General features: G+C 39.8%; 1 protein-coding gene across 3 annotated transcripts in view; it reads left to right on the top strand.

Annotated features, from left to right (window-relative positions):
- RALB (RAS like proto-oncogene B) overlaps positions 1-24658 on the top strand; it is a 49173-nt gene that overhangs the window by 6414 nt on the left and 18101 nt on the right. The window contains exons 1-2 of one of the 3 annotated variants that reach the window (XM_054210337.1): positions 16895-17030; positions 23560-23632. The exons of 1 other annotated variant lie outside the window; for it this stretch is intronic. In XM_054210337.1, coding sequence (XP_054066312.1) covers positions 23625-23632 — 8 coding nt within the window. In that variant the 5' untranslated portion in view covers positions 16895-17030; positions 23560-23624. Of the gene's footprint in view, positions 1-16871; positions 17031-23559; positions 23633-24658 lie in introns of those variants that run through there. One more of the 3 variants, XM_054210338.1, reaches the window with a different exon arrangement.

Below are 24658 nucleotides of genomic sequence, written 5' to 3'. Positions count from 1 at the left end.
AGTCTCAGTGGGCCAAGACCCTGGTTTTATTCAAAGGGTGCCTTTTAAACTCGAGTGATGGACATTCCTTCGACTCTTGTAGCCTTACAAACAAGGTGTATTCCCAACTGACAGAAACATTTAGGTTACAGCATTTTTCTTAGTAAAACTACTCTGTAGCAACACAGTATCAACCACAATCACAAACAGCACTTTTCCCACCTCAGCACTGTAAGGCTGAATGATTCCCTTCATAATACTGTGCAACCATCTCCACATTGCCACAGTATGTAGGAACTAGTGTTAAGCTGCAGTTAAGGTACTAAATTCTTAATCCCATGCTTTGTCCACTGGGTTTCTGTTCCACAATGGAGAGTCATGACAACAAATGAGGTAACCAAGGAAAAATAAAACTGGCTACAGTTGTCAGGATTATGAGATCAATGTAATTCTTCAGCTTGTTCATACTGGTCTCTGTTTGTTTCTAGTAAAGACTCATGACTCCAAAAGCCATAAGATATGTGTTAAGTTCTTAGGAGATGACAGTTTCCTTTATAATGTTGCAGAGTGTTTGAGGTTATAGAGATAGGATTGTGTAGGCCTGCTATGAGCAGAGTGTCCTACTGCAAAGAGAAGGTTTGCACAAAGACTGAGGATAGAGTAAGAGTCTGTGTCCAGATGTAGATGGTAATTTCCAAAAGCTCTTAGCATTGGACAAACTCACAGTACCGTCAGTGGATGTAGTCAGGCTGACACAGATTACTTTTGAAAATTCTTCACCAGCATGGTTCAACGTGCAGCCCACTGGCCAAATCTAATCTGTCTGGCCTGAACCACTTTTTCTATGGAAATTCCAAGGAGCAAGCTGCTGCCTCATCCCAAAGAGAAGGAGCAGAGGGAGGATGCTTCTTGCCCATGCTTCTCAGAAGTGTGCAAGAACAGCACCTTGATACAGATGAGTTGTTACTGTGCTTTTGTCTGAATGAGCTGCTATTGATTGTCATCTCAGTGGCCTGTCCTTAAACTGGGATCTGACTCATGCAGCTTCTGGGGCTTGACTATCATATTAATACACTTGATGTTGCTGTAAGTATCACTCACTGAGAAGGAATGTATGTCAATACATTTCTTTATATTTGTATTCTTTGTATTGTATTTGTGTCTCTCTCTGGACATCTGCACATGATGCATGACGCAACCTCCCTGCACAACTGCAGGAATTATGATTTTCTAGTAATTACGGAAATAATTTCAGTAAGTGTGAATTCTGTATGCATACAAGGATACAGTATCTATGGGTTAATCTTGCAGGCTTTATTCAAGTGAATACATTCAGCAGGTTCTGGGTCCTATCTTCCTTCAGTACAGGAAGCATAGCGCTGATGGGGACTGACAAAGTAGTTGTCCTTGGAGTCAATAGCAAAGTTCATTCGCTAGTGGGAAGAGGCACCATTCTGAGCTAATACGAAGATTAAAAGCCAATGGAAAGAATTACAATATCAGATTAATTTTAACATAATCTAAGTATGAATTATCAAAACCGAGAGCTCTCACTTAAATGCAAGTTGAAACAAGTACTTTATCTTCAGGGAGACTCTCTAAGTAATTGAGATTGATGTATATCTCAGCTGAAACTTCTGCTTGAGGAAAAGTGTTACTGGATGTGTCCATGGCTTGGTTTCAGCATGTGCAGCCAGTTAGAGAACACAGGAAAGCTACATTAACTTTCAATGAAGCTAAAGGGGTACCTCTTCTGATTTTGATAGATGGCAGTTAATTACATTTTTCCTCTTTGAAAGAAGTATACATTTCTTTCTTTGTTAGCATGTTTGATAATGGCAGGGGATTTTTCTGAGGGTAGTCTTGGAACAAAACTGCAGCTCCAGGCACTCTGTAAGAAGCCAAATACAAGGGAAGGGTGGAGTGAAGTTGCTATTTGATAATAGGAATAGTCTACAAGAAAGTTTCCTTATCTCTCTTCAATACTTGTTTTTCAGAAAGGAACTGTGATGAAAAGGCAGGAGCTATTCTTCTCTGCTGTAAATTCTTTTCTGATAAGTCTTTTGGAAGAAATCACAATGCTATCTTCATTCAAATCCTTCCTAAAATGCATTTCTTCCATAAAGTGTTTCTATGCTAATCCACTAGGCGTTGCTATTTACATCTTTAAAAGAAAGAGAGTACTTAACCTGGACTGATTGTAGATTAAGAATTACTAAGTGCATGCACGTCCCATAGGAAAGCACAGTCCATGGGAAGAACCTATTGCCTCCTGGCAATAGTTCTTTGTATTGTATTTTTATTTCTTATTGTTGATTGTAATCTCTACAGTGAAGGGGCGTTTGTCTTTATGCCCCTTTAAGGCATCATATATATCTGTAACTCTATGCAAATTAGCAAAGATCAAGAAAGAAACAAGAAGTAATTTTACAATACAAATTAGCTTTGCCTTGAATAGCAGTCAAATTCTACTCTGTCATCCCAATGTAAATCCAAATTTGGTGCTGAAGTCACTGGAATGGAATAAGGTCATAGCTCTTGATACAAAGAAGACTGAAGGGGAGAAGAGGCCAGTAATGCTGCATCTAATAGATTCATTCCCATTATCTGAGATTATGCAAACATTAAATAGCCCTAGTCTGCTCTTCAGGACATGCTGACTCTATGCTGCCTTGTGCTATAGGCTGCTAATATAACTCAGAAATACACATCTGCTATTTAACAGTGTATAAAACAGTGGTTCCCGAACCAGGCACTATACTAGTGAGGTCACAACAGTTTCAAACAAGGTCACAAGCTAAGTGAAATTCGATTTGATCATATATTTATGCTAGTATTTGGGGTTGCATTAAATTCTTGCTCTATAAGAGCAATTGTTTGCAGTGAAAAATTTGGGGAACTGCTATGTTTTACTCTGTGAAAAACTGGGTGGAGACACTATTTCCTCTGAGTCATCGGTGGGAAAAGGGGCTGAAACACGTGAACATGACAGCTAGAACTGAAAAAATCCCTACAACTGTGAACATATTCAAATCTGTTAATACAGAATATTTCAAACCCAAAAGTGGCAACACCATTGCTTTCCAAAATTGTAATTAATCTATATGTCCAAAATATTATGTTGCTGTAATAATTATCATAACAAAGTTAATTATAGATCAGTCCTTCCGAACAAAAATACACTCACCACTAGATAAGACATGGCAGTTATTTAAGTATGATATACAAAGATGAGAAGAAAGAAAAGATTATTACATCCATCAGAAATGGCTGGACTCCTTTTTTTTTTAGCAGTGTGTGCATATCTGTGCTGGAATCTGTCAAGGAAGCCCTGCCAGTAAAGGCAGGGGATGTTGTAGAGGCAGCAAGATAGGAGCTGGGAAGGAAGGCAATACTTCCTGATAATCATTAGCAAGCTCAGAGGAAGGACAGCATCCTTCCTAGTCATGCTAAATCAGCTAGAGAGTCCCTATTAGCACACCAAATCCCTTACCCATCCTTTTTAAGCAGAAAGATATTCAGATTAGGTTACGAAAGAAAAGCCATGATTTTGTACATGGGTGTGCAAAGCACCGATTGAACTCACTCTCCTATACTGTGACTTCCTAATTTGCTCAAGGGAGCTGTAAAATTAAGAACCTGAGGACATACCTGTCTTTGTTTTGTCTCCCTTTATCAAGCAGACTTGGTCAGTTTTCACTTCTTTATTCTATGCCTCAACTTAAATATTTATGCCATGTCCCATTAAAATCCTAAGCTGAAAACTTTCATCCTTTCAGCTGCACAACTACTGCATACCATTTGTTATTTTGTGAATTTCAAATATATTCAGTGTGATTAAATAACAAAATTTGAAAAACAATGCCCCCTCTTTATACACAGAACTGACATATCCCCTAAGCCAAGACAATTTGATTCTGACCTGGGAAGGAACATCAGAGTTCAGGCTCTCATGCCCTAGTAGTCCCTCGCTTCTTGTCTAGAAGTTGCTAGTTCCACAGGCAGTTTTTGTACTATTAATATTTTCAAGAACCAACCACTGTTAACCACATACAGCATTTAGACAAATTGACATAAATGGCAGCTTAAATGGCAGATTTAAAGCTGTCATCCTCATGGGGTGACTCCACACACAAGTTATTACCAGCAACATTAAACTCTAAAAACACTTGTAAAACCTTTGTTAAATAATACGAATTGAAATTGGTACATGCTCAACCAATGTAAATAACAAGTCATACAGACAAGAATACATTAAAAAACCCCAAAACAAACAAACAAACAAACAAAAACCAACAAAAAACCTTAGAAAGGAAAAACATACAAAGAAGAATGCTGATGTTAGGCTAAATTCTCAGTCTGTTTCATTACTATTACTGTTACCATTTATAAAGGACTTTCAAGCCAGTTCTGATATTTCTTCCCTTCGTGTTTATAACTCTCGACTGTTACATTCTTAACTGTCATGTTCTTAGCTAAACTTTCCCTCTTAAAAATTTCTTAGTCCACATTATTTGTGGTCAGATTTGAATCAGCAAAGCAGAACATTTCCTGTCCTTGGGGGGATGAACCTGTACTGGATATGAGGAGCCTGTGTCAGCACTAACAGGATGCAGACCAGGAAGCTATGCATTTTATTAACAGGAACTAGAACAAAACTGGCAAAGTTTTGGCAGAATTAGAATGAAATGTTTGTACATGGAACAGAATAAGAGCTGGAACTAAAACATTTTTAATATATCTAAAATAAGGCTGCCAGCAAATTAGTTTCATAGATTTGGAAGTCATCAGGAGCTTATAAGAAAAAGCTTAAGCTCAAAAACTAGGATTTGAATGAAAGCTCTGGCTGCCTGACTAACTGGAGCCGTGTCTCTGGCATGCTGAAAATGGCTGCTTGGGTGAATTGAGAGTACAAATGAGGTACATCCTGCAGCAACAAGCCATTGAGACTCTACTGACAAATAGTCAAAAATTTGGAATCTAAGAAAAATGTGGTTAGCATTAATATTGGTCAATACGAATAAAAACTGACTCAAATTCTCATGCTAGAACAAAAGCATGCTTCTCAGGGAGCTAACAGGGCACATGGACCAAAATACAATTAGGAAGTAGATCTGTGGTGTGGATCTAAAATACGACCAGGAGTAGCCACAAGTATGGTGCCATCTAAGGTATCATAGCTCTGGCCACTGGTCAGTGCTTCCTAATCTGGACTAGCATGTTTTCATACCTCTTCTAGCAACAACTCAAGAGTCTCCCCACTATCCAAACCTGTGACAGAGCAAGCTTGGTTGTTGGAAATTTGCTAGATGAAGTAAGAATGTGCATCAAAAAAAGCTGACAGATATTTTATTGGTCAGTTTTCCAGGCTGGTCTTCCTGTTGATTATGGCTTTCTACTGAGTGAAGTCTCTAACAGGGATAGGTGAGCATGGTCCTCCATTAGCTGGCTGGAAAAGCATAAAAAGCCTTATTTCTTATTTCTAAAAAACATATATTTAGCTTGAGGAATATGGAAAACATCTTTTTTGAGAAATAAATTCCACAACCTTTTTCTTTGCTGATTTGTGATCTTGAGATCTGTAAAATCATACAGTATCCTCCTCTATGACAGCTGCAGATTTATTAAACTAACACGGTAAGTGGAGCAGCCCTTTTTACTATAAGCTTTTAAAAGGGAGGAGATGAAACTTGCTGGTGAAATTGATGCTGTAGGTGCAGCAACCGAGGACAAAGCATGGCAATCACACCTACTTGTTTTTACACTTGCGGCTTTTGGGAACTGACAGGAAAGATTACTTTTGATTTACACCTATTTCTGAGAAGCAAGTTCTGATAATTATCAGGTAGTTCACCTGTGTCATGCAACAGCTATGTCAAAAGCCAACATTAAACTACAAGGCAGAATGAACTTGTGTGTGGAGTAACCCCATGAGGACAGCTTTAAACCAAGCTGGAAAATTCTGTGAATGAGACAGTCTGTTTTCTACAGCCATTGAATAAATCCCATTTTATTTTAAAAAGAATAAACTCATTTATCTGAGGTCTCTTAAGGCCTTCTGGAATGATATTACAATTATTCCTATCTTTTAATGCAGATAATCAGTTCTAACACAGGTAAGAGTCCTAGGTGAACCTTTTACTTCTATTTGCAAAATAGTGCCCCATCAGAGGTTTTGAATTTCTTTCATGCTGCAGTCTGTACATGCTTCTACTTTTTAACTGCGTTGTTTGCATGACAAGAACTAAGAAACAAAACTTCCATGAAGATACATAGAAACTTAATGACAGAAAAGCTAGTTTAGTGTACTGAAAATTTTTGTAAGAATCACAGCTCACTCTGGGCAAGGAATTCTAGAGAGAATTGTAAAATGAGCTCATTTTTAGCCAATTATTAAAGATGAGCCCCACAGTTTAAGGAAATTTGAACTCTACAGGCAGAGCAGCACTGCAGCTCTTTCTGCCATGATTCAAACTGTATTTAGAAATGGCAGCTTAGACCTATCTCAGTTAGTATCATACAACAAAGTAAGAAATCAGCTAAGTGGAAAAGGAACTGAGTTTTAACATCTTTTCCTGAATTGAAAGCTTCCCAAATTATCCCCAGAAAACCCTTGGAGAGGTTTAAGAAAAGCCACAAGGAAACTGTTGCTGAGCCTTCAGTGCTGAGAAGTCAAAGGAACCCAGCTGATCCAAACAAAAGATTCTTTACATACTAATCAAAAGAGAGATTCAGCAGGTGGCCACATTGCTTAGGCTCTGTGAAAAGAAACTGAAAAGGCAGAACTACATCAAGCTGAATCTAGCATGGACGTGACATGACTATTGCATTTTGCATTTGACATAATGGATATCTTCAGCCACAATGGCCAAATCCGTAGCATTCTTGTTCTCCAAAGAGCATGAAGGACTGCCCTTTTTTGGAAGGGCCACAAGACTATAATAATATCTCAGGCTTGCTCTATATAAAGATCTTTTCTAAATTTATAAGGAAATAACTTGTTGGGTTAAAACATTTGTCAAGAAAAGATAAGCTGTTAAACATTTTGGATCTTCCGTTTACTTTTCCTGTTCCCAGCTAGGTACCTGTCTCTTAGCGGTCCTAAGTGTCTTGCATCCTAAATTAATTATAACTGTTAAATGGAAGAGTTAAGGTCACAAACACTATCATCTACCACTTTCTTAAGAACTTTGGCAAAAGGACCGGTCAGACTTTGGGGAAAGTAGCATCTTAAGCCCTTACAGTAACACTCTCAGATCCCTTCTCTGAATGTAATCTATGCAAGCCAACAAGTTCAGTGGGAAGCTGATAGGAAATGACTTAGGAAGAGGGTATCTTGTAAATCCTCCCCTTCTCCATAAATTGCATGAGGGAAGGAAGGAGAGAGTAGCAGCCTTTTCTTTCAAATCACAGGAAGAAGATGCATCATTCATATGCAGGGTCTCAGGGGATACAGCATCTCTCTAGCATGTAGTAAAACGGACTTCAGCTTCCTCATCTTCTGGGGTGATTTGAGCCCATATCTAGTACGAAAATACCCACAAATAGCGAGCCAAAGACTCTCTTATGCTAGGCAAGGGGTATAGTCCTTGTTGAAGCTGATCCATTTTGCATGGAACACAGTTCTCTAAACCAGAGACAGTACAAGCAAGAGTGATCTATCTTATCTAACAGTTACAGCACACACTGAGCAGCCGCAGCTCTCATAAAGATGTGACAATTTGTATTGACTACACTGGTGGTATCTGTGCCTTCACAGTTCTAGCTTGCATGGGCAGACTTACATTATCTACTTGGCATCATCCATCTATTTCTGTGAACCAGGCATGTTTATGGGACAGTATAAATGACCAATGCTAGTTTTTAACCTTATCAATTAACTTACAGTGGCCCACATAAGAGTTTAAGCTTGAGGTTTGCAGACTGCAGTCTTTATTGATCTGCCTAAGGGAAAAAAAACATTTTTTCCCTTATAACGTGTATATGCAGATACCACTCGTCTGCAGAAGCCAGTTCTTGAAGGGAGTTTACTTCCTTTTTCTGTTCAACTGAAACAATGATGATCCCAATGCTTCAGTACGAAGTTGATTTTTACACTATACAAAGTGTCCTGAGACCAACAATTAATTTGGTATGCACCACCAAACCTCACTTATAGCAACTCAGATTTCTCAAGTTTCTAGAATAGTCTCCCTAACTAATCATTTTTCATCACTTCTCTCATTCCAATAATAAAATTATTACTGTCCAAAGCTAAGAGCAAAGAGCAAAAATAATCAAGTGACACTGAAAACAGCATGAAAAAAATCATCATAAAATCCAATGCTCAGAGACAGCAATGTCTCAGATGGTGCTGCTTAGAATCAGACAGGTAGGTTTTGCGCTACTTCTACATTTTCTGTTTTGAAAGATTCCCCATTACTTTTGAGGCATTGTGCACTGCTTCTGCAGAAGTGGGCTATGGGCCACTTTCTCCATTATCGGACCATTTCTGTAGTAATTTAAATCTGTAATGATTGCCATTTAGCATTTTGCAGATGTTTTCACAGATAGGAATCAGTATGGAAGAAAAAAGGTAGGGGAAAAGCAGGCCTTGTATGTCTTATGACCTGGTTGTAATTCTATTAAATAATGTTAGGGAACTATGCCACAGGAAAAGAAAAAGCTTAAAAAACGACAAGGGTTATAAGGGGAATACATATAGTTACATGAGCCAGATCAAACCAATTCATTTTCTGCTACTGAAAGTATGACCAGAAAAAATGAAGCTAAAGGTCTGTTGTTGCCCTTCAAGAAATCCAGCTTGACGATGAAATTCATGCCTGAACGCAGATAGTAATTTTGAAAAGTCAAAGTTTGATTTATTGCGCTCTGAAAGGTTGTGCAAAGCTTCTTACTAAAGATCTCAAAGTTACACAAAGGTGGTTTGTATAACTGAGGGCAGTCATAGTTCTCAAAGACTCTTAGAAGATATAGACACAGCTTGGACTTACTTCCTATGCTCTGTAAATTTCATTCTCACTAGATGGAACATAACTTACTACTGCAGTAGTACAAGAGCAGATTTGCAGTATATGATATATACAGATTCTGATCTCATCTATGATAATGTCAAATAAAGTAAACAAGATTTGAGAAAGTCAACATATAGCACTGTTCAATAAACTGCAGTTAGTAAAAAAATGTAAAAAAAGCTATTTTTTGGCCATTCTGCTCTAGGGCAGAAAATCTGCAACACAGCTTGCAACATGCCCCTGTAATGAAAGGGAAAAGACAAGACCAAATAAAAGCAAATATTCACTGTTGTCCAGCAAACAATTTATTTTAGGCTGCAAATATCAGATTAATTTAGGATTTCAGACATTTATTTTGAGGAAATTAGTTTAGGTAGAACGATGGGTGGATTTGCTTTTGAGTACGTAATGCAGTTGCCTGTGCTGTAAATCAGTGTAGCTCCAATTAAATTTGGGAAAAAGCAGCATTTCTGACCCTTAAACATGATTTTAGTTGTGTCTAATCACAAAGGCTTCAACTTTTAAATTAAAACTATATACATACATACACACAAAGGTTCTTTTCTCCTTATATTGCTTCTTTGCTTGCTCACATTATCCACAGTATCAGAAGCCTGAACTCAGAACTTTCTGGCTCTTGGCAATTATTTCAGTTTTTATTTTAATGCAGTGCTTCTGTTTTATAGTTTTCCAGAAATAAATCATAATGAAATCACAAAACTTGGGTATTGAAGAGAAGCTTGGGCTGTGGGCTTGCAATGTCTGATGGAGTCCCATACCTAACATTTTGGCCAAGGTACATTACTTTTGCAGATTGAGGACCCCACAAACAAGTACAGGTCCTCCCAAGCTTCTTCAAAGGAATATGAGGCTTAATGTAAATTGCATCAGAAGATAAAATATATTTATTTTTTATTTACAATTTATTTATTAATGAGTTAAGAGGCTGAATATGAATTAACCTATTTATATGTTGAACAGTAAATTGCTACTACTCATATAATTATCTTCTAGAAAATAGTCTTTTCTAAGAAGTTAATCTCATTCTTTTGACAGATCCTAAGTATGTGTTACTGTTCACTGAAAAGATAAAAGACAATACAGAAGCCAGAATGTTATGGGATACAATGCATGCTTATTTTGAAATTACTTCCCTTAATCCTCTAATGTAAAGCATATTGTACTCTTGTTGATTTAACTTGAAAAAAAAGGAGAGGCTGTCTGTAGACTGCATTAGGTTATCAACTGCAAGTAACATGTATTTTCTGGAGAAGAATGCTGTGTGAACTAACACATGAACATTCCGCTCAATAGTGAAAATTTTCTCAAATGCACCAATATTATCATGACTGTACTGTGTTCTTAGCAAGCTCTATAATTGAGGATAAAGTAATGTCATAACAAGATGATATGTTAGCATATTCATAGACATAGAACCTTCCTCATATACTTCACTGGTGGAACAAGTTCCTACAGACTTCCTACAATACCCACTTTAGCCACTTTTTAAAGCTTTCATCTCTGGATTGAAATACAGCAGCTAATGAACAATGATGTGTTATATTGCCTAAATTTAGGGAGTAAAGAACCTCTAGCAAAGTGCAGCTGAAAAGGAATTTTGGTAGACAAAATTTGTAGACATTTGTTTCACCAACCAAACCACTTCATACAGAACCTGGATTTCCAGAAGAGACTTTCCGTTCAAGTTCACATTCAGACATTCTTTAATTTGACATTTCCCAGCATGATAGTGTAAACTTATGATGTAGGTGCAAGAAAAGTCTGATTTTTTAGCCACTGAGTCATATCAGAGTTAATTCTAGAAGGTGTGCCATTGAGGAATAGGTAAAGTACTGTCATAACAACAACTAACTTTATTACAAAATTCAGGTCCCAGGATACCTCTTACAAATTACGAGATGCTTGGGAAAAAAAATCTATTACCACTTAAACAGTAAAGGAGCATCAAAGCTCCGTAATGTTTGCAATAGATGTTGCAATTAAACATTAAAAAGAGAAAACTTAATTGATAAAAATTAAGATAGCAGACTAAATATGAAGTGCTTTTATGGCGTAAGAATATGTTTGCATGAAAAATGCTCTGTATTAATTTGCAGAAGGAAATTTTAACCTCATTCTGAGTTATCTCAACTTGATTAGAGACTGCAGACAAAAGTAGGTACTTAAAAATCATGTAATTTTAATTGACAGGTCTTCTTTCTGAAGTATTGATCCCACCCTGCTAGAATGCTGGTTGCTATCAAAGCCAGTATTTTTCAGTATTAATTTACTATATTTGTCTATAATTTTGTCTGGAAAGTTTGATTAAAAAATAAGGGACAGAAGATTTGTTAGCATGAAGTTTTTTCAAGCATGCTGAAATCTCAACAGCAGCTATTCAACAAGGTATTACTGTTCAACTCACTGAGCTAAATTCTCAATAATGATAGCTGCCTTATTATTCTGGAAAAATCCCCTGCCTTATCTATTTCCAGAATAATTCCAATTTTTATGCAACTGGCTTCAGTGTGATAATGATAATCACATTCAACTTCATCTGTAAGACACTAAAGTACGCTTTCTACCTTACACACGACTGGTAAAGCTTTAACTAATGTATCTGCTTCAGCAGTGCGCTTTAGGAAATGTAAGCCAGCTGGAAAGAGTCCAAAGAAGAAAAAGAGTGACTGGCAATTAGGAAACATAACCTATAAAAAACAACTGAAAAAACAGGTGTTAGTTGAAGGAAGAAAATCATTCTGAGGGTGAAAAAAAAATTTTTTTAATATTTAGCAGGTTGATGTAAAATGAAAGAAAAAGTCTGATTGCTATGTCCAGTATGCAACTAATTAATATGCTTAAACTGCAGTAAGTGACACTTGTGGATTTTTTTTTTCTTATGATAAATTAATCCAATATTTAAATAAATTGCTATGAAGATGCTGCAGTCTTCACTGCATTAAAAAAAATGCATGCCAAAAAATATATACATGTAACTGATCTTGCCTTTGGGCCATGGAATAAGACTACCTGATCTCTTATGACTCTCTGTAGACCTTTTATTTTCTTTTGATTCTAGGCTACCAAGATATTTACAATAAACTTAGCTCCTTCTGTAAAGACTCCAAGATCAGGCCCTAAATCTGTCATGCCGTTGATAATCGTGATGATCAGAAGTGTAACACTTGTAAAACTGGAATGTGAAATCCCTTACCTCACAAAATGTCAGTGAGAATCTCCTTAAAAATGACCTTGTGATATGATCCTGACAAATCCCAGCGGTATCTGAAATGGAAAGGTGATTTGATTGTAAACTTTATTTTAGTGTCGTGGCTTCCTGCTGTCTGTAACAAAAATAAAGTGCATGATACAGTCAAAATGCCATAAACTCCTACAAGGCTAAAACCACAGTCATATTTCATTTACTGTCATTTCCTTCTCATGTATTTTAGTTTACTGCTTTATAGTTTTTGAGAGCTGAAATTAATAAATCATGGCAAGGTCACCTTCATTCTCTCAAGTATACAAATAATCTGTATAATGTAGTTCTTGTTAGACTATCCATGCCCAAAGAGAAAACCATCTTTGACTAAATTATTTTCATTTTAGAACAAACTCTGTTTGAATGCACACTATGTACATGTACCTCTTCTGACAAGTTATCTGAGGCTAGATTAACTCTGGCAGCTGAATTCTGCATATACAAAAAATGTTGTATTTTGAGAACAAAAAGGATGTCACAGCATTCTAGAAGATCCAATAGTGGGGTTTTTTTTCTGTTTTCCCCAATTAGCTTTCTTCTTTTTCTCCCCAGTTTTACACTAGTATTCATTTTGATTGAAAAACGGTTTAATAAGTAGGATTAAAAAAATGCAGTGACTTTGGATTGAATAAATTAATAAAAACGTACAGGTCTGATTACCTTCACTGAACCATTGCTTTGTGCTCCATAGGTGCTACAAGGGACTGGCTGCGTGTAACTAAGAATTCCTTCAGAGAGAGTCAAAACTTCCCTGCTGCTTCAACCTGTTCTTATGTTACCGGCTCAGCCTCAGTGCTGGAGATGTGACAGGACCACTTCTTTCTCCACAGACCCTTGACTTCTTTGAGGTTATTACTGGCAATGGTTCCTGTCTCAGTCTCCTGTAAACTGAGGCTGGGGTAAAAGTTGTGAATCAGGTACCTGTCCTGCAGCCATCCCTTTTCAGCATTCAGATGTCTGCAGAGAACAGAATCTGCCTCTTATTTCTGTTACTGCCAGAGATTGCAAATGACATCACTAAATCTGCAAAGACTGACTTCCTAAGTAGCACTGATTCCCTTGCAATTCAAGATCCTCCCTCCAAGTTCCTCATCAGTTTATATACCTTTCCTTTTACCACTGAGACTGCTATTACACACTCCCTCCAGGAACAGGGAATTCCTTCTGTCCATCATTTGCAGCCCGCCAGGCCTTATAGTTCCTCAAATACATTTTTCCTGAACTGACTCCTTACCTTGTTCCTCCTGTAGTGACTTGTGCAAAAAAAATAGGCCAGAGATGCTATAAAACACTGTCAAAGGAGAACTGGGTATGCAGATGATGGTTTTACACAAACATATTACAGGCATAAACAACCAACATGGAGGCCAAGGCAACTGCCAGTCCCATGTAGCACTAATTTATCACAAGGGAGAGGGAGACAGCAATGTTAGCCTCTCTCCCCTCAGCAGTGGCAGATATGGTAATCCAAGGGATACGATCAATAGATCCCATAAAGTTTACGTGGCTCTCCTCTTCCCTGCTGCACTCAGGCTAGGTCTGTGGTTTACTACCATCTTTTCCATTTCATTCCTTATACAAGTCTCCTTGATTTTCTTTGTCAATTACTTCTACAATTAAAAAAAAATAATTTCAAAATCAGAGCTACATATCTGGGTTTTACTTCTTTCCCATCTCTAGTTTCTAGAACTAATTTCAGCTAATTCTTGTTTCAGCTAACCATCTTTCTAAAATATATTTCTACTTATAAAATAGAACTGCTCAGAAGGGAAGTTTGAGTCCTAATCTTTGCAAAGGAAAAATATTTGCTGCTCAGTCATCCACCACACCTACTGTTGTTCATGACTCTAGCAGTGACACAGAGTGCCCTGTTACATTCTTAGTGGGCTAGAAGCTAAATGCATGCATCAAAAATACTGTCCCTGTCTCTAAGAATTTGCAGTTTACAGCATATTATGGCATGATAAAGCAACAGCTGGAGATAAATTTTTCCATCTCTACTGAAATCTTACTTGTTCAGAAAGCGAATGTTTATTGTCTGCAAAGCACTTAGAATAAAATAAATGCCATATAAATGACAATGAAAAGGAATTTTCTCCCCTAAATTGTTCTATAGAATTTTTCTTCCTAAAGTACTGAAGCAAAAATATATCTGTAACACCTATGGTTACCATGGAGATTATACCAGGCAACATGCATAATGATTCAAAATGTGGCATCAGACAAATGTTCTTTGTCATGACTGGATTACTACAAAGAAGCAGGTTTCCCCTAAACAATTTGCAGAAGCAGGATAGATGTGGTTAATTTCTCAACCCTCTTTTTTGCAAGGGGGAAAGGGAAGTGTCAGGAGTGTGGTACGAGCAGCAGACTAATACTGTGTTCAGTTTGAAAAGACCCAGGTTCCCAGGTTCTTGGTAGTTTCAACTCATAGATATGATTTGCTGAAAATATTTATCTTACATGAACATTAGAGCAACCGGTCCCAACACATTGCCTGCACAACATGAAAGATGGCCAACAGTTATAATTAATTTAATTTTTTTTTTTTTAGGACTACATACAAATGCACAAAATCTATCTCAAAACCAATTCATGCATAATCCTAGAAATACCAGGATTTGGGTAATTTAACTGTTAGCTATAAAACAACATTCTTTCACACTTGGCAATATTTCTTTCTCTGCTTATTCCTTGTCTGCATGGATGGCATCAAAAAGTAAATAGGTCTCAGTCTGCCAGCTTCTAATGCAGGATGAATATTGATGCGGTTCTTAATCTGATACAATCTATAATCCAGAGGGGAAGAATTACTGGAATCGGGACCTTTCCCAATAAACAAACCCAAAAAATGAAAGTAACTTTTCCTCTTAAGGGGTTAACTAAAATCTAGTGTTTTGCAGTTGTTGAATTAGGAGGAGAAACTGATGATGATGCAAGGATGACATCAATCCTGTTTACTTACAAACAACGTAGAAAACTTGTTTTCCTTCAAGACGTGAGAAATTCAGAAGATGCTTCCTTTGCATCCAGTCCTGAAGTACTCAGCTGTTTCTCAAAGCCCCACACCTACTTTTTTTCTGCTTCTGTAACATCTTTTTTACAATTCCTGCCATTTTTGCCAACCCTGAAATTACAGATTATAGGGAATCTCTTTCCAATTCCTCCTCCTCCATTTTATTTTGGTTTGGCAATAGTCCATTGTTTCACCTATCACTTTTTTACAGTTGGATTGCTTTTTTTTTTTCATTTATTTTAAGTGACAGGCCTTTTTTATGCTGTCCAGTTTCAAAATACAATTTCACCCAGCCATCAATGGATAGAGGTAGAAGGTAACTCTTTCCCTTTCTCTTCCGTACAAGGCTACAAAGAGGCCTGATGTGGAAGCAGTAGTTAACACTACTTAACCTATTACTCCTGTCCCCGAGGATCCGAACCACCAGAGATCAGTGGTAATAATGACTTCCATCATTTCCCAAAATCATAGAATCATAGAATTGTCCAGGTTGGAAGGGACCTTTCAGATCATTGAGTCCAACCATCAACCTAACACTGACAAAAACCATCACTAAACCACGTCCCTCAGCACCACGTCTACCCATCTTTTAAATACCTCCAGGGATGGCAATTCCACCACTTCCCTGGGCAGCCTGTTCCAATGCTTGATAACTCTTTCGGTGTAGAAATTTTCCCTGATATCCAATCTAAACCTCCCCTGGCGCAGCTTGAGTGTTATCATGCATAGTCCTCTTTTTCTAGGAGGTAGAATTTTATCAAACATACTCTAACTTCAGTGTGTAGAATCGGTCAACACTTAAAGCTAGAAAAATTGAGCAAATTAATTAAAGCAGAGAGAAAAGTTGTGTTTTCCTTTGTAACTGTCAAGACATCTATGTCTGTGTGATTGGCAAGAATTGGACAGAGAGAATTTGGATTTGGGGACCAATAAAAGATTTGAAGAAAGAATTGTAGTAATTATAGCAACAGGCATTGTTTTTTTCCTGAGCAGTTAAAACTGCTCTGCACTGCACACATACATGACAGTATCACAATATAATGATTGAATAAAATGCTCATAAGCCTTGACGCTTATGAGGAAAAGCAGGGACATTTCCACCCCTTTGCCTTCTGATCTCAGAATTATTAACTTCTGCAGCTGTCAGTACAATTTGGACTACAATACAGGTATTAAGACAGAGCCCTTCCCAACTTCTTTTGGGGCCAAAACAGGGGTTTATGGGCTCAGCCTCCCAGCCGGGGTCTCTGCCGGGCTCTGGCGGGGAACCACCGTTACAGCAGCTCCCCACAGGCCCCTCTTCCTCGCAGGCAGAAGCAGCGCTAGGGTGGGCAGCGTTCCTGCTGCCCCTTTAGCAGGACCGGACTACCCCCCCGCAGCTCGAACCCACCTCCGCCGACTCCCGCCGCGCTCAGGGACGCAACACCCACGGCGGGACAGAACCCTCAGCGCCCCTTCCCTCCCCTCAGCGCCCCTTCCCACCCCTCAGCGCCAACCGCCACCCCGGCCCCGCCTCCCGAGCCCATTGGCCGGCGGGGCGCCACGTGACGCGCGGGCGAAGGAGGCCGGCGGTGCCGGGGGCGGGCGGGCGCGCTCCCGCGGCGAGCCGGGCCCGGCGCCGAGGAGGGCGGAAGTGCGCGGCGGGGGCGCGCGGGCGGCGGCATCCCAATGAGAGCGCGGGGGGCGGCGGAGGCGGCGGTTAAAGCGGAGCCGGGCGCCGGGCGGGAGCCGCAGCGTAGAGACGGGTCTTAGCCTTCAGGTGAGGGCGAAGGGGTGGTGTGTATGTGGGGGGTGCGCGCCTCGGAGCGACCCCTTTCAGGGTTGTGGGGAGCTCGGGTGTCCTGGCCCGGCAGCTCCGTGAGGGGAGGCGGAAGGCGCCGCGGCCTGAGGGGGCCTGGGCCCGCCGGACGGGGGATATGGCCGAGCCCCCTCATTCCCCCCCTTTCTGTGGAGATGGAGGGGAGGTGTGACCCGGGGGTGCGGGGCGAGGAGAGCCCAGCGGCTTCTCCTCTTACCCCGGGCCGCGGCTCCTCGGCCGGCTTTGGGGGGGAAGCGGTGCCTCGCCAGTGTCCCTGGGCCCGCGTGGGAGACGGAACGGGAGGTGAGGCTCCGCCGTGCCGCAGCCCCTCGCCCCTGGGTCTGGGTACTTGGTGCTGGGGCTGAGGTGGAGTCACAGGCGTTGGGCGGTTGCTGTGACTTGTATCTACAAGTGGGGCTTGGGGGAGGGGAAGGGCGAGGAGAAGCTGGCCTTGAATGTTAGTTTCACTGGCAAATTCCTTCTGTGCAGGCTTCTCTCTCTGCCTTCCCTTAGCTGCACTGGGATAAGTGATAACATTTCATCCTTGTGAGATAAATGAAGGGTTTGAGATGCTATCGGTCTCAGCTGTTTCTGAGGGATCTTGTTTTATCTAGCCAGGTTCTTGCTGTGCTTCTGTTTATTCTCCCTGCAGTCCTACCAGTGCAGATCTTGGAGGAGGAGAAAGGTGGTGCCTGAATGTGACCTTACCTGGAGAAGGGCAGGGAGAGCGGGTGTGAGATAAAGCAGCCCAGTCATGCTTCCTGAACAGCTGGTGGAGGCCTAACTCATTTTGCTGGAGTCTGTTGAATCAGTTCTGATCCTAGAACAGGAGACTTAGTCTTGACTACCCCTGCATGTTTTTGTGGGGAAAGGGAGAAGGGAGACTGTACCTACACTAGGACCAGCCTTGCCTTTTTCAAAGCTTAAGTCTGCAGTCTGGGTATCTTTCTGCTTGTTGAATTGTCCAAATGTTACTTCTCTAGTTATGAGATCCTTGTTTCTCTTGTGAGGGGGAGGGAAGTGTCTGTCTGTTCAAGGGCATCCTCAGAGCCATGTTTTTCAGGAAAAGCTGTCTGTCTTTAGAGGCCTTCAACTCTACACATGCACCCCACACCCCCCCAACTGAAGTTATCAAAGTTGAGAGAAGGAACTAACAACTGGAACCAGACTTGTGGTTCTTGCAAGTGATTTGCTTAAAGGCTGAAAATTTAATAGCAACAGCTCAATCTTATTTGGCAGTAGCATGTTTACAGCTTATTCACTTATAGCAGACTGGCTAAAAGTTTTACCTACTGCTTTAAGAATTTCTGGCCCCTGTATACTGAACTTGAACTTTTGCTTATGATCAGATGATATCAATTTACCATGGTAAAAGTTCTTGCATTGACTTCCTGTATTAAATATTTTATTTAAGGAATAGAGAAGCTTTCTGACTACTTCAGTAAATAATTTTCCTATATTAGATTTCTCATAGTAAATTGTTCATTGCACACCTCTTTTGGAGTGGGCCAACTTGATTCTATTTTGCGTGCCTGGAGAAAAGTGAAGCTGACCTATTTTCACTGGTGTTATGTATATGCTGCAGAAGAATGTCTAGCTTAAAGATGTAGCTGGAATGCTTTACAAAAACTCTTAACTGAAAGCTTAATTTGACCAGACAATACCCTTTCTCGGTCACCCTTTAAAACTCTCAAATTTGTCTCTAATTGTCAGTGCAGTGGTACTGGATATCTGGATAGAAGAGCAGTTGAGACACTTTTATCAAATCAAGGCAGTAATGACGGGACACTGCCTAGACAACTCGGATGCGTACACTGGAATTCTGAATGGTATACAGATTCTGCAATCTTGTGCCTCTTTTTCAGGCTTTAATTCAAGCAACTTAACTCGTTAAGCACCATTATTTGTCCAAATGCTGGATAAAATGGCTTGCTTCTCTAGGAAGCGTTGGAATCCAGGCTTTACAAGCAACAGAACTGTCCTGGGAACAGAGCGGAAGTGGCCAAGTGATGTAGCAGAATAAGCCCTAACACAGTGATTTGGGAATCTGGTTCATAGTTTGTTCTTGTCCTGTTGCTGTGTAAACTCTGTTCACTTTCCATGCAGTGGATACTTGCTCTTTAAATTCAACTTCAGAATTTCTTATTAACTAGACTTGAACTCCATGTGACTGCCTACTGATTGAGTGAATTGCATTCTATTACACAATTAATTCATCTGAATTAACAGCCTCTCTTAGTGGAGGTACTGAAGGAGCCTGTTTCTGATGACAGCAGTGGAGGCAGTAAGCACTCAAGGGAATGCAAGTACATAGTGGTATCAAGGCAGTGCCTAAGGTCAGTAGGTGTCTTGTGCCTGGAGTAAACAATTCAGGATGGGAGTAGTGGTCTCCAGGGGCTTGACTAAAGGGCAGTAGCTGGGGAGGCCACAAAAGCAGATTAATGTGGGTCTCGTGCTTGCTGCTTTTCACACCCTGTGTGCCTGACTTCAAGTAACTTTTGTGTGATTGACTCGTGAAAGGTGCTGGTCCTATTTATCAGCCAGGTTATGTAGCAACTGTCTGTCTTGACTTGGAAGTAGCCTCCTGCTGACAAAAATCTTCAGTTCTTTAGATTTTCTCTCTTCATCCACCCACCACCCCCATGTCTCTGGAATTATTCTGCACCACCACCAAGCAGTGGTGATAAGGTTTCATTGCTTGTTACCTGCTACTGTGTGAATGGGCAAAGTCAGCAAACAGTCTTGGCTGTTTTGCTCTCCTAGTGGTAATAACAAATTTTGTGGGCTTTTGTTCTATGATACAGTTGATACCTGTCTCTTGATAAGAGGCTATGGAGCAGATATTTAAAAAGTACTTATTAATAGCTGCCAAAGAGCAGTCATTTTTTTGATAGCTCCTTTTAGCCCATTAAACAGGACTAAGCAACTTTTATCCATCTCTGCCCCAGAAATATCAAGTTGTCTTGTCATTTAAGCAAGATAAGTCTACATAACTCATGCTTTGTCTCTTCATGTTCTTCTAAATACTGCTTTAATAATAATATTAGAGGATCTGTTTTGTCTCATGTGCTTGAGATGTGCAAATGTGTTTTTCAAGACCTGTCAAAATGAGAGTCACATATGAGAACGTTATTTAGGCTGCTGCGTAACTAGCTACTCAAATCTTTATGGTGACAAAGTACCTGCTTAGAGCCATTGCTTTCAATTGTTTTATATGGGACCTTGAGCCCATAGCCTTCTTAATGCTTGCCAAGGTGGTTGAGAAAGGAGCAAATAATAGTTGATTACAGGAATATGAGACTTAATGGAAATGCAGTCCTGACTAGGAATCTTTGCAGGATCACAAGTCAGAGACTGAAAAATCAGTGCTGGGATTATAAGCATTTGTTAAAGCCTTAATCCTGTCAACTGTTACTTTGTGAATTAGTGTTGCTGTCAGTTGATGTGATTAGTATTAAATATTTCAGGCCACTAAAAGTGCAATGAAACTGGAGTTTTTAATATGCTGCTCTTAAATTTGGAATGTGGCAGAACTAATCTGAAGTCAAAGTGTGTAACCAGAAAGCTGAGAACATGCGGAGATGTGCAGATGCTGTGATTTCTTTAGTTTCTAGCTCTTTCTGTATGTATCTTTACCTGTAGTGAAAAAGATCATTCTTCAGAAGAGTGCTGGAGACCTAGACTTTGCCCGAACTTTGGGCATGTTTTTGTTGATGTAGATGGCCATGTTAAAGAATGTTTCCAATTTAGATTTAATATTGATGACAGTTTTTTTGCAAGCTAGTGGTTTAAATCACAGGTTTAAAAAAAAAAAACAAACCCTATTTTACAGATTATTAAAGTACTGCATTACAGGTTTGTACCGAAAACATGACAAAGCACTTTAAAAGTTTAATTGTAGGAGCTACCCAAATTCTGGGCTCCATATTGCAGAATGCTAACTAAAGTGTGTTTGTTTTTTTTTTGAAGGAGTTGGTTTATAAGGTTAGTGCTACCCTGCTCAGCAGGGCACTGTCTTGGGCACCACTCTAAAGCAGACATTTGCAGTGTTTTCTTTAGATCAAGCTGCATGCCAATTGCCTTAGCTTTCTAGAAAAGAGCTGGTTTTGCTAATCGGGGAAGCTGTTCCATGAAAGAATGAACTAACTCTGAAGTATGTAGTGATCTCTGATACAGCCTTTCCAGTAAACCACTGCTGCAGAAAGAAACTCCTCCCCATGATGGTACTCTTATGCTATTTAGTGTTCTTGGCTTACTGTGAGATCCCATTTTGGGTAGGTAAGGAATTCTCATTAGCGTAGTCACCAAGAAGTCTCATGGACTGACTTTTATGGCAGCCTTCTGCGTTTATCTACCATATCATAAAATAGACTATCCAAGCAATTTAAGGAAATGGTCTTGCAAAAGACAAGAATGTGTGCTTGAAACTGGTGCTATGTCTCATTCTACTTTCTCACTTTCAAAACACATTTTAGGAAGCAATCTAATTTTTTAAACAATTCTGCAATCTCATTGAGAACTTATTTTTAAGTTTGTCTTAAGGCAAACTAAAATCAAAATAGTCTTTATGGGTTGAATCCGTTCTGAAGGAAACTAATTCAAAAGAATCTTAGACATAAGTAGGCTGGTGGTGATGCTGTATGTACAGTAAAGTAAAGATGTATGTACCTCTTTATCTTAATTTCGTTTGTAAAACAGGGATCAAGCAATGATCTTGTCCGATTCCCTTCCTTAAGTATTTACAACTGTCTTCTAATAGTAGCTATCATCTGATGAGCATGCCTCCTGTTATACTTTTGTAAATAAATATTAGTTAAGGTTTCTAAGTAAGTGTTAGTCATGAAGGACTTGCTGTAAGTTTTCTAGCTCAGTTGTACCACTTGTGCAAGCTGTCAAATATGCCTTCCACTTCTAAAGACTCCCCACAAATAAGACTTGTAGCAATTGTATTGCTGGGGCACAGTCTAGAATTGTAGAGTTGCCGAGGCTGGAATACGTTTCTGGAGACTGTCATGTCCAGCCCATCTGCTGACTGCACTAATCCTGACCCATAAACTGGCTCATAATCCATTCCTAGATAGTTTCATGCATTCCTGCTTTTCTTATGGTAAGGGCATCTCGCCTGCCTTGCCTTCCTGGCCATCCACTGTAGCCCTCTAAACATGAGAGCTATCCCAGCTCACCTCACTGATCCCAGTGAGATTATGGTCCCTGCAGCTACATGCAGACCCCCAATGTCTCCTGTTTGTTCCCCGTGCTGCACACATTAGTGTACAGAAGGACCCTGTTGTGCTGACTTCCCAGGAAAGTCATGAGAGCTATGAGACGAGCTGGCTGTGTATCAGAATAGTAGTGTTTTTATTCTGGTAATGTGCTCTGTGGAGAGAGGAAAAGTCTCAAAAGAGCACACAAGGATAAATACGTAGTTTATATTCTGCATTGGTTCTGTATTTTCATGTGACCTGTCACTTGTTAGGTCATAAAGGGAAGTGTCCCAAACTAAACGTGTCCTTGTCTCTCTGAAGTCAAGTGATTCAGAGTTAGCAGTCTGCCACCCCAACAAGCATGTTGTATTGTGCCGCTCTTCCTTCTACAGCACTCTGGAGGCTCTATGGCTGGAGAACACATGTGTGGCTGTAAATGCTTTTATAGTGGTAGGCAGAGCATTCTCTGTGAGGGAGACCAAGGATAATGTTTCTCCCATAAGGGAAACTCTACAGCTTTTTAGTTTTATTAACTTTACCCTTATCGTAGGAATACTGAAATTGCATGTGACCCTTGTACTGATGTAATAATCCAGTTTCCATTTAAGAATAGAAATACTGCTTTTGGCATTGAGGTGAAGTATGTGAATACAGTAGACTGGAAAACTACATGCCTCTGTTATTTAAAACATTTGTTCTTAGTTCAGTAGAAAGGTAGCTTTTTGTAAATGCTGAATACCTTGGTAAGGTATTCACTCTTTCTGGTTGGGGAAATGAGTGAAGAAATCTGTTTAAAGGCAACTTAACACAGCAGCTGAGTTACGGATAACTAGTAATTATCTGAAGTAATAAATGTCACTATTGTTGCTTTGTGTCATGCAAATGCATTGATCGAAAGATGGGGAAAAAGTTCACTGCTTGGCACTTGTGTGGTGTGCCTGATTGAGGGAGCTTAGTGACTCACAAAATATATCTGTGAACCCTTCAGTTAAGTACTTAAAATAGTGGAAGTACTTTTAGAGGCTGCAGGGAGATGATACTCCGGTGCTGCATGGGAGGTGGAACTCCATGGTTAAGAGTAAGCTCAGAGCAGGGGTTTATTACTCGCCTACCTCCATCAAGTGCGAGCCCAACAGTGGCTTACACTTTCCCAAATGGAGGTAGGAACATAAGACACTAACTTTACTTTAGGAGCAAGGAGTGTAATTGTGTGGACAGATACAGTTGCTTCTGCTGGTAGTACCCAAGCCAAACTAAATAGTGTTTGGGCTTCTAATTTATTCCAGGCATCCAGTTCACTGGTGAAATGGATGGCAGCATGATCTAGTGAGATCCATCTTCTGGGGGAGCGATGAAGAAGTAAATCCTGCAACTCTGTAGCATGCTTATGGCTGAACTGGTATTTGTTGGCATTTGCTAGATCAATGCTAGTGGCAGCTTCCTTGTGGATCAGTCATACAGCTGCAGGTTATCCACAGAAGTACGAACTGAAACAGTGTTGTAACCTTGTACTGATGTAGGATTTGAGTCTTAAGTTATTTTAAACTCTAGTGTGCTACTTAAAACATTGCATAAGCTGAGATATTTGACTTGCCTGTTGTATTTATTATACTCTCAAAGCTGATTAAAAATTGCATATAGATTAACCATCTGAAGCATGTCATTATCTCTTAGCAGTGTTTTGGTGGACTTGGTGTATACTATGTATCAAAGATGAGCATGTTCCTGCATGGATAAGATTTCAAAGGAAATATGGGTGAAATATGCTTTGCAAGTCAATGGGATTGAGGCTATTGTACAACTGTTGCATGAGTGTCACTTTTTTCTGGTGTGAGCCTAATTGACTAGCGTGAGAAATGATGTCATAATTCACTCAAAGTAATTAGGCAACTAGACAGTTGCCACCACAGTGTCAAACTCTTAGCATAGTAATACTGATTGATGGTATTAACTCAGTCTTTTTGCTTGTTAACAGACTTCTATCAGGTTTCCTAGCAAGCTCTTGCCAGGGTAAGAGCAGTGTGCTGGATCTTCTATAGTCTGTTTGCAGTGTGTCTTCTGGGGCTTAATACTAGACCGAGAGGCTTCCTGAAAGTACTTGGAGAAGTCTGGCTGGGTATCTCCCTACAGAAGAAGCATTTTTAGCTGTAATGGCATTAGTGTCTTATGACTTCTGCTTCAGGTAACACTATCTTGTTCAAATAAAGAGTATATTCTGCTTGATACCATGTACAATCTGCTAGTTGCTCGGCACTGAGTAATATGGAAAATGGGATGGTAGTTTCTTTTTAAAACTGTCTAGCTATGATGCTTCTGTGTACCATTCGTCAAACAGTGAGGCAGTTTTAATAACTGCATTGCCATTGACCTGTAACTAGCTTTATC

Source organism: Rissa tridactyla, chromosome 7 (genome assembly GCF_028500815.1).
Source record: "Rissa tridactyla isolate bRisTri1 chromosome 7, bRisTri1.patW.cur.20221130, whole genome shotgun sequence".
Lineage (NCBI taxonomy): Eukaryota > Metazoa > Chordata > Aves > Charadriiformes > Laridae > Rissa > Rissa tridactyla.
The sequence above is the reverse complement of the archived record's forward strand: the minus strand, read 5'-3'. Positions and strand labels throughout refer to the sequence as shown.